Below are 16,934 nucleotides of genomic sequence, written 5' to 3'. Positions count from 1 at the left end.
CAGGACCTTCATCCACAAGCTCGGTACATCATTTGGCCCGTTATCTCCCAATGGCTCTAATTTATAGGCTACCGTGTGCTCCTTATTATTTATTATTAGTAGTATATTTCTTTCAGCATTTTTTTACCTGATTATGTCGTCGTTGTGCCCGATGTAAAATTTCTGCTTGTGTTCCCGTGTGTTGTACACAACTCCTACACCTGCCACGAAGTAGACGATCTCCTTGGCGGCGGTGTAGTACAGGTTGTTGCGGCACTGGTGGCCCCGGTAGCCGTAAACCCACTCCAGACGCAGATGGCAGTTTGGAGCTGTTCTGTCAGCCATGTTCGCACTTATTTCTCACCGAAAATGCGATTTCCACCCGCTCCCTCCCCCCCACCACCACCACCTTCCTCCACGACCACCAAGTCCTGCTCAGAACAGCCCTCCGGTCAGTGCGCTGTCAGAGAAGAAGCTCCGTGTCCGCCTGAGATGAGAAAAGACTTCCGACGACATTTTCTTCACACCACGCAAACTCCTCGCCTCTTCTCAACTTTGCTCGGTTGGCATCTTGTCGCGGGACGCGGCCTTATTTCTGCAATGGCTTGAATTAAACCTCGCACTTCTTCACAGGGGCAAAGTGTGCAGCCCACCTGCCAGCCTCCCTCCCTTCCTGTCTCTCTCTCTCTCTCTCTCTCTCTCTCTCTCTCTCTCTCTCTCTCTCTCTCTCGCCTTGTGAAAATAATCGGTTTTTTTCTAGCATACCCTTTTACATGGACCGCCCATCGCACACAACAACACTGATGGATGTTCAAGCCAACCAATCAGGTGCCGCACAATGGTCAGTGCGAATTTGAGTGACAGCCGATTGACCAACAGCGTTCAGCGGAAAGGCCGCGTCAATGACTCGCCTCTGGTTTGTTCACAGATACAAGAAATATACTGCAGTTTTAATGTTTAAATTATATATATATATATATATATATATATATATATATATATATATATATATATATATATATATATATATATATATATATATATATATATTTATTTTTAGTTATTATTATTAGTCAACAAGTCTCCTTACTGCAGTTTATTAAATGAAGGAACCAGAGGCCTTCAGTACATTGTGAAGCAATCAGTGTGGTGGATGGTGGAGTATTTTTTTGTAAATTGTAAAATAACATTTCATTTGGCAATCAATGAATGACGCTGGATATAAGCAGAAATGTGAAATCAAATGGTTTTAAATAGCTCATAAACCTGTCCTCATCTCTTTTAGCTTATCTATGCTTATGACCACATCCAAATTAAATTATTATTATTATTGTTGTTGGTTTTTTTTTTTTTTGCAGCTTTTGAGGAAATAAATGAATAGGGAGAACCCCACAAGCTCAATCTTAGTGTGTACATTTCTTCCTAATTAAGATAAAAACATGCCGACACATATAAACACACACACACACACACACACACACACACACACACACACACACACACATACACACACAGTGTCACAACTTGCAAAAACCACAAAGGACTCTGTTCATTTTTAAATCTTTTATCTAAAAGGAATCACAAAGTGTCAATCTGATTTTTAATTTACAAAACACAATGTTATTCGTGACGTTCTGTATGAATGTAGGTATGTACGCAGGTGTAGGAGGGTTTGTGCACTGTATACATACATTGCCTATAATATATATATATATATATAGAACATTTCTAAGTAAACATTCAAGTGGATTTCAAGAGAACATGATGAGGTGAAGTACTGAGTACACACAGAAAAATTAAGGTATAGGAATGTACCTAAAGGAGTACAAATGCTTTGTCACTTCAGCTGCACCCTAGCAGGGTACAACAATGTACTTCTGAGGTACATTTTAATTGTACCTTGATTTTTCTGTGTGTGGGTGGTTTATTTTTTCCATGTCAAAGCACAATAAATGCAAGTGTACAATTAAGAGACACAAAGTAGAGCAGTGTACAAATATTCTACATATTCTCTCCGTCTCACAGGGCTAATAAGTGGGTCTTTTAGAAAGCATGGAACTCCAGTCATTTCTAGATTTTACTCCAAGTTTAGCAAAACTGCATTTGTGTCATGGTTACACATGTTCAAACTGGCCAAGTTCAATATGTTGGTTAGATAAGCAGGTAAAATGTTCCACTTGGCAGAAAGGAAATGCAATCCAGTAAAAAACTATGAAGGCTGACACTTGAACTTTTTTTTTTTTTTTTTTGTGCAAAGGTGCTTATCATTTTGGTATACACACGGATTAAAAGAAATGAAATCTTTGACTTTTAAGAATGGACCTCTAGAGGTGAAGCAAAGCACAACAAATAACTTTCCCCCAAATAGCTCAGTGGAAGTACCAAAGTTGTTCAAGACAAATTTACAGCTGTGACCCAAATCAGTTCATGAAACAAGAATAGGGTTCAACTGAGCAAAGCATAAATTTAATGTCATTATTTTGCCCATGTGCATCCGTACAAACCCCCCCTGTAACTGTCGCAATTAAACGTTGCTGATTACCCTAGGATAACAGCATAATAATAATAATAATAATAATAATAATAATGATAATAATAACATAAAATGCCCATTTTCACTCTAAATTGTGAGATTTCCCTGTGAAATAGTTCAATGAAATTTAATTTGAACAGGTTATGAAACTACTGTCCGCATTAAAAAAACCATTTCAACTGATTTCGATTTCCTCTGAACAGAACGGATATGGCAACATGCACTACTAAACATGGATACCAAACAAAAAACAAACAAACCTAAATTCGCATATGAAGCACGTGTTCATGTGAATGTACATCAGCTAAAGCTGGTGCATTTTTACAAAACAAAGTCTTTTAAGACTGTAGTGCGTATATAGGAAATGCCCTTATTCCAGGTAAACTAACTGCACTGGATGTGCATTTTCTAAATAAAGGCAAGCAAATATTTCCTAAAACGGGTAAAGAAAAAATGAAAAAAATACTCATAATTCGCCTGAATCAGAGCTCACAGATCTGCTCTTCGGAATGCACGCTTCAATTAATTACACAGGTTTTTTTAACCAGGACTAAATTATTTGGATTTGTTAGTCATTAGTTAGTCAAAAAAAAAAAATTAAATACTGACTATAAATTAAATAAATTCTTTATCACCTACACAGGAATGGTTCAGATCAGGCATCTCCTTCAAGTGAGATTTTTCCCCAAAACATAGCTTGTGTTTGTGTTACTTAAACACACTAAACACCTCTATATATACAGTCATCAGATACCAACTCTCCATTCGTATTAACCACTTAATGGGACTTGAGGGTGGTAGTGGTTACAATAATGTACAATTCATAATCACTACACCAGACCACACCCAAAATATTGGAATGCAAGAATTTCCGGTCAGACGCAGACGCACGCACACACACGCGCGCACCGCACACAGAAACCACACGTTCACAGGCGTCGTCTCGTAACACAATCAAAACACATGACACCTGACGTTGCAATTCCCAAAACCGGATCCTCACGATAAGGAACTGCATACAGCGTCTGAAAAAACAAAACAAAACAAAAAAAACCAAGAGCAAAACCGGTGTTCTAATCTTCCTTCTTTACAAGAACCAATATTTCATCAGATCTGCTTGTCTTAGTTTGGAGGTGACTTGTACGGAGAGACTTGTACACCAACACATCAGTGTCCGTTACAACGTACGATTGACACTTAACATGGAGCAGAAAGCTGTTCGAAGTTACAGGATTGACTTCTAGGTACATGTAGACTGGCAAAAGAATATATCGTTATTAAAAAACCCTCATTGTGCCGCAAAGCAACGATGCACAGCAAGAATGTCTTCTCTTCCCTCCTTCTCCACAGTGCATTTTCAAACAAACATGAACACTACAAACAAATCTGTTGATCAATACCGGGTTCACTTTACAGTGCTGAGTGTTACATTTGTGTGTGTGTGTGTGTGTGTGTGTGGGGGGGGGGGGGGGGGGGTCGGGTGATTTGATTACAGATACCACTTTGATATCATTTATAATTGTTATTTATTATTTATATTATATTATTAGATTATTATTGTGATTCACTCTGTTCTTGTTTTGTTCAGCAAAGGGAAGAGAAGGTGGTCACTGTGAGGAGGCTTTGGTGGCGATGGTGGCCACGCAGTGCTGTTGGAAATTGGGGGACACTGCTGAATTGCAGCCCAGTCTCTGGCATTGACTTTTCAGTCCTTCGTCACCCTCCAAGATCCATGCGCTGCTGCTGCTGCTGCTGTTGTTTTCTGACTCTTGCCCCAACAGGCTGCTGCACCCCTGGGAGGGGGTGCCGCTCCGCTCTTCTGAGACCGGAGCTGTTAACGGGGCTGAGGGGGGTGAAGCCAGTGGCAGAGGAGAATGATCACTGGAAGACTGGAGCACGCTGGTGATGTGGTTGAGGAGGTCAGTGAAGAACTCCGGAACACCCTCATACCCTGTAAAGACACAGAGACAGGGACTCAAACATGCAGGTAGTATTTACCAGAGGTTTTATCCCTCACTTAATATTTTACAACATGAAATGATACAACCTGCAATTTACTGAACTATATTGGTATTTTCACCACTGGATATGGACAATATCTTGCTATAGATTTTCACTAGGGTTGAGATCTGGACCGAGCAGATCGAAGAAATTCAGGTTCTTGGTTTTGAACTACACCACAGTGAAGCTCTGCCAGTAGGCTTAAAGTTGTTTGCTTGCTGATAGATGAACCTCTTTTCCAGTCTTAAATCTTTCGCAAAGAGGAACAGGTTTTCTTCTAGGATTCATTTATCTTGCCTCCCAACCCTGACCAGTTTATAATCCCCATTACATGATTCTAACATTATCCTATCACTGTGGTGATGGTGTTCTCAGATTGATGAGCAAAGCTGAATTTATGCCAAACAAGCTTTGTGCCAAAGCCAAAAACTGTTTATCAGGACAGATTACCTTTACTGTGTTCAGAGAATAAAGCAAATAAAATGTTTGGCTATAAACACAAATAGTTAAAAGCCCATAAAATACAATGGTTGAAGCCAATTGGTCAAAAACTAATTTTGTAAAGATCCAATTCAAAACTTTCTTGCCTCTGCCAAGAGATTAGGACCTGGTCATAGACGGATCACTAAAGTAATCTGGGACACAAAAGCAACATATTGCAATCTATGTTTAATTAAAGTTTACAGTGGTACATTTAGGAATACCTAAGAAGCTTGAAATGTTGAAAAAGTCAAAAGACAAAATGTCCATAAAAGTAATAAAAGTATATTGCTCTAGAAGTGAGGCGAGCCAGTATGATCAAATCCATACAACAGGAACATATGCATCACCTTTCTAATTTGATATACACTAAGCAAATTCACACAAATAAAAGCGTATTTTATTCACTTGATTTCTGCTGTGGCTCTGCTTGACAAGCTGCTACTAAAACCCAGGGGAGGTTTGTAAAAACGCGTACGTTATGTACTACAACAGAGACAACGTCTGCAATACATCACATCCAAATGCTGTGCTGAAACACTCACCGGGGAAAGCATTGATGTCGATAACTGCATGTTGGCCTGTCTGGTTGTCGATGATGACGTCGATGCCGAAGAGCGACACTCTCAAAGCCTGTCGCAGAGATCTGGACAGTTCCCTTATGACATCATCGTTGGGTGGCTGGGACACCCCTTCTACATTCTCTCGCTACAGAGAAACATTTTAAATAGGCTGAAAAATTGCCTTAAAGAACTTTCATTAGATACAAAAAAAAAATCCTAGCCATTTCAGCGGGACTTACAGATGTTAGGTCTGAGGATGACTCTGGCTTGGACACATTATGGCTGTTGAAGAAAATAGCTTTTCGGTCTAAAAAAAAAAAAAAAAAAAAAAAAAAAAAAAAAAAAAAAAAAGACAAGTAGATAGATTAATACACTTTTCAAAAGTGAAGTGAAAATGTGTGTGTGTGTGTGTGTGTGTGTGTGTGTGTGTGTGTGTGTGTGTGTGTGTGTGTGTGTGTGTGTGTGTGTGTGTGTGTGTGTGCGTGCGTGTGCGTGTCTGTACAGGCCACTAGGCTGCAGCAGAGGCCAGGCGCTGAGTGCAGAAAGCCAGAATGAACCTGACTCATAGCCAGACAGGAAGGAATATGGACCTGCCTAGAGGACGGTTGACTTCCAGATGTTTGCATACAGCTAACAGGCCTTTTTAAATGAAGTCACGAATACTTTGCGTTTAGCTTGAACAGTACTGCATGCAAATGGAGCAGCAGGCAAAATGTTGACTCAGGCAGATTATATGGTGAAAGGAGGAAAAACTTAGGGCATGACCATGAAGCAGAACATTTGCCAAGTAAATAGTCCACTTGTTATAAGTTGCAGTATAAGGGCCAGGACAACATGCTGCATTCAGGAACACATTGAATCATACCACTGTATTCATTTTCAGCATTACATTATCAGTGCAGCCTGGCTGTCTAACAGAAAAGCCAGTCATAGTACGGAGGACCCACAAATTAATATAATACAGGGACATAAGCAGTGCTGAAGACTCACCAGCAGGGCCAGAGGGAAAATTCTTCAGGGAGGGTCGCTCCACCACGGTGTAAGACTCGCCCACCACGAACACCTTATAGAGCACAGCGTTATGGTTGATGAAACTCTGAATAACACATGGCGGCTTCACATCCTTTAGATCCTCATCACTAAAGATAATGGCCATCTGCCAAGACACAGGAAGAATGGTGCATGAAATATGATGCAGTGAAAAAACTCCAAATTGTGCACATATTGATTTTAGCTTCCTCAATCAAAAGTCAGACTGACGTGGTAAATTGGCTGTTACCTAGGTTACCAAAAATAAGAAAAAAAAAAAAACCCTCCTTATTGGTGCTGATGCAGAACCAAGCTGAACAATGAAGGATTGTGTGTGTTCAGTCTGTAAATATTTGATAACCTGTGGTTGGCTTCTACCGATTAGTGAGGTTAAGTGGAAAAAGATGGCGTCTCACCTCATGGGAGTTGGTTCCGTGTGCTACTCGTGTTTTGCAAACTGTGGGGATTAAAAAAAAATTATAATAAAAAATGTAAACAATATGTTTATATAGCTTCAAAAAAATTTAATGACTATCACAAATGCTCTGTGTGAATGTTGACAGCATGCAACAGATGTTTTATGTGTTTTATCTCGGCTGCTTGCTTTTTATGATTAGTACAAGGGTAATAGGGAAAAGGGTAGCTCATTGGTTAAGATGTTGGACAGCTGATCAGAAGGTTGCGAGTTCAAAGCCGCTGCCACTGCTAAACCCTTAAGCAAGGCCCTTAAACATCACCTAATCAGTTGTATGAATGAAATAATTGTAAGTTACTTTTTTTTTTAATGACTTACTGAAAGGGAATGTAAGACCATGTTGTTTGATCTGTTCCAGTGTGTCTGGACCGCACTCACTGTTCAGCACCATGAATGGAGGAGAGCAGATTCTCTCATCTATATAGAGACAAGGTCAATTAGTGAGGCAAAGAAAATTAGTGAAGGCGAAAAAAATTTTTAAAAGTACATAACTTTCTTCGAGAATAATAAAGAAATCTAAGAAAAATGTAATTCTATGTTCTGCTTCATCATGAACATGCATTTTGTCAGGAGCAAAATGTTTCCCTAAATCGCCCTCATGGAACAACTCTAAACAGCCTTTTCTGAAAGCTCCTCAGTCATCAGGTCAGTTTCTTCCCTGTTTACTCTGGTGATAGAGGAACAATGACCACACAGCACCGAGCCCTGACTCCCGCTGCATAATACAGGAGTCAGCCAATAGGCCGAGTGCAAGATGAGCCACGAGTTCAAGGCTTTGTTTGAAAATACTGTACTCTCACTGTTCTGCAGCTTGCTAGCAAACACTGTGGTGGGAATTAAAGGAAAAAATCAATATCTGTGAATGTGTCTGTTTTTATTCAACACAGCAGTTTCACTGAGGGGAAAAAAAAAAGAAATATGACAGTACAAGCATAACATACACTTATTTAGTGGCTAGTGACTGGATATTTACAGAAACGTTGAACATGTCTGTATTTAATATGTAAGCATTTGATAATGTTGATAAAGATAATCAAACTGCTCTAATGCTACACACAAATGGTATTGAGCCAGAACACTATTTATCGCTAGCTGGCTATAATATAGAACAAGATAATCAAACCCACACTAGATACAATAGTGTTTTGGACAACTGATCATATAAGTCGTTTGTGCTTTTTGAACATCCCATTGCACATTTAGTCCCCATTTACTGTAATAATATTTTCTGGAAAAACTATATTTTGGAGAGTGGTTGTGGAAATTTGTTCTGGAAATAACAGTATAAGCAGGTACTGATGTAGGGTGAAGAGGCCTGGGGTGCAGTCAGCATTCCTATTCATCCCAAAGATCAAGATCTTCCACTCCAAAAACCATATCTTCCTGAAGCAGGTTTTGAATTGTCATGCTGGAACAGGTTTGGCTCTTCTAGTTCAAGAGAGGAGAAGATTCAATGCTGCCACATCCTAAAGACATTCTACACAATTGTGTGCCTACAGCTTTGTGGTAACAGTTTGGGAAAGAACCACCACCAAAGTAGTAGCAGTAGTAGTTTAAATCATCTACATTTTCTTAACAATCCCTTTAATGAGCTTAACATGTACAAGTCTACTGATATAAAAAAACAGGACAGTCCAATAAAATATGTTTAATAGAAATGGGGGTCCTGCAGAACATACATAGGGTTGGGATTGTTCTTTGCCTTTGGGCAGAAATGTGTGAAAGTCTTGAATGGCGGCCTATAATTGGCCAAGTGTCCATGCCACATCTGGTGTTCAAGACTTGTTCAAGTCTTGTTTTAAAACAGATTAAGAGTGTATTAGATTTCATTTTTTTTATGTGAATGTTATGTCATTTGTTGTTCGTATACATACTCTAGTATTCTTGCCACTTGTTTAACATGTAATGATTGACATAGGATGTCCCAATACTTTGACCATATAGTGTATCTACCACTCTCTGTGGTTCTCTGACGTATAAATAAATAAATAAATAAATAAATAAATAAATAAATAAATAAATAAATAAAACTATCAATTCTGAATGCATATACTATATAAATAGTCACTTTATTGTTTCTCTTCTCTGACAGGCAGCTTGTCACCATGCAGTCTGGCATCTTTCATGCCTGAAGCTGGGGCATGATGTTTGACATATCTGATCTGGTGTAGGATCTCTCTGTACACAATTCCCATAGTTCAAAGTTGACATCTCTGACACTCCACTGACTGTAAATTACGATCGTGTCCGTCATGCTACTCAGGAACATCCTATTCATTTCCTCCTCTGACTCAATAACCATTTATTCCTTTTTTCTTTTTTTTTTTTTTTACAAAATAATTGTGTGCACTGCACGATTAAGTAACACTATGACCTGGCAGTGTGTACCAGCCTTTGAAAATAGGTACTCGCTTGCCATCCCACAGCTGGGCTTGTGTTCAAATCTTTGCTGATAAGGGCATCTTGGAGGTGCTGATACTATAGAATCATGACTATCAACTTTATCAGACTGATGACAGCAATCTGATAAGATCAGCATGCACTCTAATGGGCCTGTAGAGCAATAAAGGCTTTATGATGCCCAATACAGACTGTTTAACAGCTATAATGACTGCACATTCAACAATATATGTATAAAAAGTAAAAAAAAATTAAAGGAAAGGTTTTATAAAGCAAATATAGTCTTACTCTTAATATAGTATTTATAAACATTTGCTCCGGAGTTAAAAGGCAAAAAGGATGTGAAAACCAAATAAATATGACCTCAACAATTAAACTAGTCTTGGGTTGATATTAAAAGCAAACCATGCAGCTAAGTGTGTTGGTAATTAGTCACTAGTTGGAGTCACACTGTACACATTTTTTCTATTACGATATTGAGAAATGCTCTTTAGCGATGAAGATGCCAAAGGTCAGCATATAACCTGGCATGTCACAATCGAACACAAGCCAGCACTCCACTTCCTGTTTGGCTGAGCAAGTTGCTGTGCTGTCACTGTCCTCTGTGAAATTCTGTAGGGATCGAAAGCGAAAAATCACTGTGGTTTTCTTATCAGGGCACAAACATGCATCCACCAACCGAGCCTGAGCTGTTGTTCTGCTACTCTTCAGGAAGCTTATGTAAGACTTTTCAGGCTAGCCAGCAAAAAAAACAAAACAAAAAAAAAAACAATAAAACGTGTTGCTAAGACGTGTTGCTGTGTCAAAATTATAGTAACGAGTATAGTAAATTTTTTAACATAGGTTCTGTAGACGCAGCATGCCAAGCATACGTGACTTTTTGCTAGTCGGTGATTTCTAAAACAAAATATTTAATTTTGTATTTTACACTTGCCAGAACTGTAGCCAAATATAGCCCCATTACACACTTCAGAAATTGGTCAAAGCAACATCTGGAGAACTGATGTGATAAGGTCTAACTAAGATTGGAAGGGTTTAGTATTAATCTTCAGCTTTATCTAAACACCAAGGTGGCTCTGCAGACCTGTCCTTTGCAGAATGTTTACCGGATGTTCGAGAAGGCAAGCTGATGTGTGGAGTTCTGCCCTGATTCTGGACGGCCAGGAGCCTGACTAATGTGACTGAGTAGACCTTAACTTTGTGTTTGAAATCAACATTGTGTATTTCACTTCCCAATGGATGTCATTAAAAAAAAATACTCCCACACTTTCCATTCCTTGGCTGGCCAACACTCAGTATCTTGAGCATGCAGTGTGAACTGAAATGCACTACATTGTAAACAGCAATCGTATGATCATATACGTAGAGTAGAACTTGATTGCAAAATGGAGAAGAATTAAATGATGATACATAATCTCAACACACCAGATCATAAGCTCTTTGGCATTAAAATAAGGCCAGATGCACCAAGGCTCAAATCTCGTCTGAGCTGGTGTTCCAGCCTACTGAAAGCTTCCTATGTGAAAATATTATTAAAAAAAAACTAAACCATAAAATATTATAGGATAAAGGATGTACTTATGATTCTGCACAATTTCATGTATATTATTTTATATACATACATAAAGATCAATTTAAAGCTGTTCCACATCAAACTTCCAAATAAATTATATATACACACATACATACATACACACCTCATTTGTGTAACATAAAACAGACAGGAAAAAGTTGTCTGGTGCCAAAATCTCCTCGACTTCCAGTATATATAAAGGTATTTATATAAATCAGATCCATTCCACTGAATCCTAGGTGAAGATATCCAGCATGATGATCCAGCACCAAATTAGGAGTTGGTCATTCCTTTTTTGTTTAAAATTAGGGCTTAGAAAAATTTCAGCAAGTGCTGTAGGAGTCTTTCTGTCTGAATCAGAATATCCCAAGATTTATACAAACGTCTTAGACTAAGCATACAAATGTTCTGCTTTCCATGAAGTCTGGGTAAAACTTGCCATGCCTTGAATGATGTATTTCTTTAAAACAATAATTACATGTCACACTGTATAACATGATCCCAATGACATTTTGTCTGAGGCTGAACTCTGTATTTCTGTGTTGTCCATTTTCCATTCTTCAGTGCGAACATCAGATAATAAGCTTATTTTTCTGGTCATTAGCATTAGTGTATCTTTACAAATGTTAATGTTGATGAACGTATCAAATAAGCTGTCTTGTGACTTTGACATAACTGGTGGCTTTTTGACAAAGATTGTAGCAGTGATGACATTCTCAGATTTAAATTTAGCACATTTCTAATACTGCCAGAACTTTGTCATCAGCTGATTTTAGTCACAATGACAGTAAATTGTGAGGCAGTGTGGCTCTGATGTTTCCAGCCAGATTCGGTTCTTCCCCAAACTGTTATACACACACATATATATACACACACAACTCTATTGAATGTCTTTGGATGTGGTTGAATTAAATTAAATGTTTACTGCCCCAGTACACAAAACTAGCTCCATGAAGATATGGTTTACATAGGTTAAAGTGGAAGATCTTGAGTGGCCTAGTATAGAGCTCTGACCTCAACTCTGAACATGTTTGGGGAAAATTAGAACACTGACGGCACCCCAGGCCTGATCCTACATCGGTACCTGACTTTAGTAACACCCTTGTGGCTGAATAATCACTAATCTCTACCACCACAAAACGTAGTGGAACATCTTCCCAAAAGTCTTTCAGGTTATTATAACAGCAAATAGGAACTAAATGTGGCTTGGGATGTAAAAATCACATACAAATCATGCTGTCAGGTGTCCACAAACATTTGTCCATATATTATATCTATTAAAACCCACCATGACCTCACAATAAAATAAACCTGGAACTCTTAGAATCCCACTGTCAAAAGACGAGGTGGTGTGTTTCTGAGCATTTTTAGCATGTTGGCCATAGAAACATGGTCAAGTTCTCTTTCCTTATTTCAGTTTCCAACATGGGGGATTTTGAGTCATCTTTTTTGGCTTTCTCCAGATTTTTCCTTACTCCCACAGAACTCTTCACACCGTTGATCCTTAATCACTGTTTAATACATTTTCAGAGGAATCACTACTAGCCCTAGATGTGAGATACAGACCTCATCAAACAGGCGAATGGGTTTCAGTTTTATAATCAAATGATCTTGGTGCAGGGAGCAATTTACCTACCAGGTTTGCTATTCAAAAAGCTATTCTGTTATCTCTACAACATTTTCATTCTAAACTTCCGAAATCGTTACAAACTCTGGAAGTATACACTTTACCGTTTCCTCACTGTCTTTATTAAAGTCAAGAAGCTTGCCTCATTCTCTGTCAGAGATTTTAAATAATACCAAAGGCAAACTGTAAACATTTCACCATTCCCCTTTGTGTGAGGATGCACAGACTCACCTTTGGGGCAAAGATAATTCTAGACATATCTGTCTTTAGAACAATGAATCATTCTGCTTACATTCTTTGCATTTTTTTTTTTTTTTACAGCGTTTAAGTCATGGCAGAAAGCACAGTCAAGTTTAACCAGACAATCAGTACTGTTGTTACCTGTGTTATATATAAAGCTTAAAAATACAAGTTAAAGTTTGGACACACCTCCTCCTACAGTGATTTTTCTTAATTTGTATTATTTCCGATATTGTACATTAATACTGAACCCATCCAAACTATTAAAGAACACATATGGGATTAATAAGTAAACAAAAAACTGTTAAACAACCCAGAATATGTTTTATATTTCAAATTGTCCAAAGGAGCTACTTAACTTTGATAACAACTCATAACATTGTCTCTTCAGATTCACAAGGTAGTCATCTGGGATGTTTTTCATTTCACAGGTTGCCTTTTCAAGAGTTTATTCCTGACATTTCTTGCCTTCTTAATTTGCTTTATACAATCAATTGTCTTGTGCAGAGGTAAGGGTGAGTACATGGTCAATAGCCCAGTTAGTGCTACTATAACTACTGTACAAATCCATATTATGAAAATACAAGTTAAATAAAAAGAAAAGACAGTCCATCATAACTTTAAAAAATGATCAATCAATCTGAAATACATGAAAAATATGTATTCTGAAGTGCATTCGCCAAAACTATGACAAAACAGGCTTTCATGAGGACCGTCCCAGTAAAAAAAGATAAAGAGCTACCTCTGGTGCAAAGGATAAGGTTATTAGAATTAGTAGCCTCAGAAACCTCTGATTTACATAAATGCTTCTTGGAATAGTGGCAGACATTTTTGAACATCCACTGTTTAGAGGAGACTCAGTAAGTCAGGTCTTCATGGTCAAATTGCGACAAAGAAACCATTATTTTGGAAGAACAACAACAAGCAGAAGAGTCTTCGTCTGAGGAGTCCATATTTGTGATTATTTTGGTCCAAACTACTATTGCTTTTTTAAATGTAGAGAGAGTAACCAGTTTCTGAATGTGTGGTTCCCACTTTAAACCATAGAGAAGGTGTGATAGTGTGGGTGTGCTTTTCTGGTGACAATGTTGATGATGATTTAATCAAAATTGAAGACAGCAGCATTCCATCCCATCTGTTTTGCAATCAGCAGGACCATAATTTTCCAACAGGACATTGACCCCCAACATACCGATAGGTTATGTAAGAGCTAAAAAAGAACATGATGTGCTGCATCATATGGCCTGGCCTTCACATTTACCTGATCAAGGTAAGATGGTTTGGGATGAGTTGGATGAGAGAGTGAAGGAAAAGCAGCCAACTAACACAACATCTCTGGGAACTCAAGATTGTTGGAAAACTACCTCATGAGACTAACTGAGAGAATGGCAAAAATGTGCAAAGCTTGCATCAAAGCACAAGGAAGCTACTTTTGGGGGGGGGGGGGGGGGGTCAATCTAAAATATAAACCATATGTTTTCAGTAATAGCGAGGGGCTGAGAAGTTCCAGCGAGGGGCTGAGAAGTTTAGTAGACTTTTAGCTCTAAATGAATGGTTACAGTCATGGTGTCGAGAACATAAACTTCTCTTTGTTAATAACTGGAACTGTTTCTGGGAGCGTCCTAGGTTCTTCCGCCCTGATGGCCTGCACCCCAGCAGAGTTGGAGCAGCAGTGCTATCAGATAACATCTCTAGGATACTACACACCATCTGACTGGTAAGACATCAAGAAATCTTCAACTATAAGAACACGCATACTACAGACCAAATAGTTACAAGTTCACACACAGCTCAGTTTATAGAAACCGTATCTATTCCTCGTGTAGTAAAACCAAGAATTACATACACAAGATCCAGAAATAATCTTATTGCAGTTAAAACTGAAAAATGCCAGATAAACAAACACAACAAAGTTCTAAAGTTCGGTCTTTTAAACATTAGATCACTTGCACCCAAAGCACTGATTGTAAATGAGATGATCACAGAGAATAATCTCGATGCACTCTGTCTCACTGAGACCTGGATTAAACCAGGTGATTATATGGGTCTAAACGAGTCGACACCGTCAGGATATGTTTATAAGCATGAGCCCCGTCAGACTGGTCGTGGGGGGGGTGTAGGAACCATTTATAGTGCTTCTCTTAATGTTAGTCAGAGATTAGGATTCAGCTTTAAATCATTTGAAGTGCTCGTTCTTAAAATTGCACTTTCAGAGATGCATAGAAAACTCGCTCTGGTCACCGTGTACAGACCCCCAGGACCCTACGCTGATTTTCTTCATGAGTTTGCTTGTTTTCTCTCAGACCTCCTGATCAGCTTTGATAAAGTGCTGCTTGTAGGAGATTTTAATATTCATGTAGATGATGAAAACGATGCCCTAGGATTATCATTTGTCGATTTACTAAACTCTTTTGGAGTTAAACAAAACGTCACCAGACCAACCCACCGTTTTAACCACACACTAGACTTAATAATATCCCACGGAGCAGACGTCACTGATATAGATATTTTACCCCAGAGTGATGACATCACAGACCATTATCTCCTACTGTACACACTACCGGTAGAGCAGATTAACCGTGTTTCACCACGTTATCGACCTGGTAGGACTATTATTCCAACCACTAAGGACAGATTCATAAATAACCTGCCTGATTTATCTCAGTTTCACATTAAACCCATAAATGCTGATCATCTTGATGAGATGGCGAACAACATAGACCTTATCCTCACTAGCACTTTAGACACTGTTGCCCCCATCCGGTTAAAAAAGGTTCGAGAACAAGCACCTGCACCTTGGTATAATAGTCATACACATGCCCTAAAGAGAACAACACGTAATCTGGAGAGAAAATGGAGGAAAACTAAATTGGAGGTATTTAGAATTGCGTATAAAGACAGTATGCTTAGCTACAGACAGGCGCTAAAAGCTGCTAGAGCTAAACACCTGAGCAAACTCATAGAAAATAACAAAAACAATCCCAGGTTCCTTTTCAGTACAGTCGCTAAATTAACAACAAATCAGGGATCTGAAAAATGTGTTCCATCACAGTTTAGTAGTGAAGACTTTATGAATTTCTTCACTGAAAAAATAGATAACATTCGAAAAACAATTGTGGCAGTTCAACCTCTGACAGCATCTCCCGACACAATCGTACTTACAACCCCACAACTACACTGTTTTACATGTATAGGACAGGAAGAGCTGTATGATGCTATTATGAAAGCTAAATCAACAACATGTCAGTTAGATCCAATTCCCACTAAACTACTGAAGGAAGTGTTATATACAGCTGGTGAGCCTCTTTTAAATATTATTAACTCCTCACTATCGTTAGGTCATGTCCCTAAATCCCTCAAGTTAGCAGTTATTAAGCCCCTCATTAAAAAACCTAATCTGGATCCAAACACGCTATCGTATTACAGACCAATTTCAAATCTCCCATTTATGTCTAAGATTTTAGAAAAGATTGTCGCTGCCCAGCTATGTAACCACTTGCAGGAGAACAATATCTTTGAAGAGTTTCAGTCAGGTTTTAGGCCCCATCATAGCACAGAAACTGCTCTAGTTAAAATCACTAACGACCTGTTTTTAGCTTCAGACCAAGGCTACATCTCCCTATTAGTTTTACTAGATCTTAGTGCTGCGTTCGACACTATAGATCATGATCTTCTCCTCGATCGCTTACAGAATTACATCGGTATTCAGGGACAGGCATTAAGCTGGTTTAAATCCTACCTGTCCAATCGTTACCATTTCGTAGATTTAAATGGAGAGCTATCCAGGATAATGCTAGTAAATTATGGCGTGCCACAAGGGTCAGTTCTGGGACCCCTGCTTTTTACAATATACATGCTTCCATTAGGAAATATTATTAGAAGGCATGGAATTAGCTTCCATTGTTATGCTGATGATACCCAGCTATATATTTCATCCAAACCAGGCGATACAGCTCAATTAGCTCGCATAACTGAGTGTGTTGAAGAAATAAGAGATTGGATGACCCATAACTTTCTGCTATTAAATCCTGATA

The 16,934-nt window shown here is 38.6% G+C and overlaps 2 protein-coding genes across 3 annotated transcripts in view; both read right to left on the bottom strand.

The window, feature by feature from the left end:
* Nucleotides 1-854, bottom strand: part of eml5 (EMAP like 5) — a 51,641-nt gene extending 50,787 nt beyond the window's left edge. The window contains exon 1 of one of the 2 annotated variants that reach the window (XM_083543592.1): nt 128-854. In XM_083543592.1, the coding sequence (XP_083399718.1) occupies nt 128-324 (197 nt within the window). In that variant the 5' untranslated portion in view covers nt 325-854. The remainder of the gene's footprint in view (nt 1-127) is intronic. The other variant, XM_083543593.1, reaches the window with a different exon arrangement.
* A 673-nt stretch (nt 855-1,527) lies between these two features.
* Nucleotides 1,528-16,934, bottom strand: part of itpk1b (inositol-tetrakisphosphate 1-kinase b) — a 42,730-nt gene continuing 27,323 nt past the window's right edge. The window contains exons 6-11 of the mRNA XM_083543725.1: nt 7,379-7,477; nt 7,002-7,042; nt 6,547-6,712; nt 5,796-5,863; nt 5,539-5,701; nt 1,528-4,463 (exon numbers count right to left, since the gene is read on the bottom strand). Coding sequence (XP_083399851.1) covers nt 4,120-4,463; nt 5,539-5,701; nt 5,796-5,863; nt 6,547-6,712; nt 7,002-7,042; nt 7,379-7,477 — 881 coding nt within the window. The 3' untranslated portion in view covers nt 1,528-4,119. The remainder of the gene's footprint in view (nt 4,464-5,538; nt 5,702-5,795; nt 5,864-6,546; nt 6,713-7,001; nt 7,043-7,378; nt 7,478-16,934) is intronic.

Source organism: Silurus aristotelis (genome assembly GCF_946808225.1).
Source record: "Silurus aristotelis genome assembly, chromosome: 6".
NCBI classification, from domain to species: Eukaryota; Metazoa; Chordata; class Actinopteri; order Siluriformes; family Siluridae; genus Silurus; species Silurus aristotelis.
The sequence above is the reverse complement of the archived record's forward strand: the minus strand, read 5'-3'. Positions and strand labels throughout refer to the sequence as shown.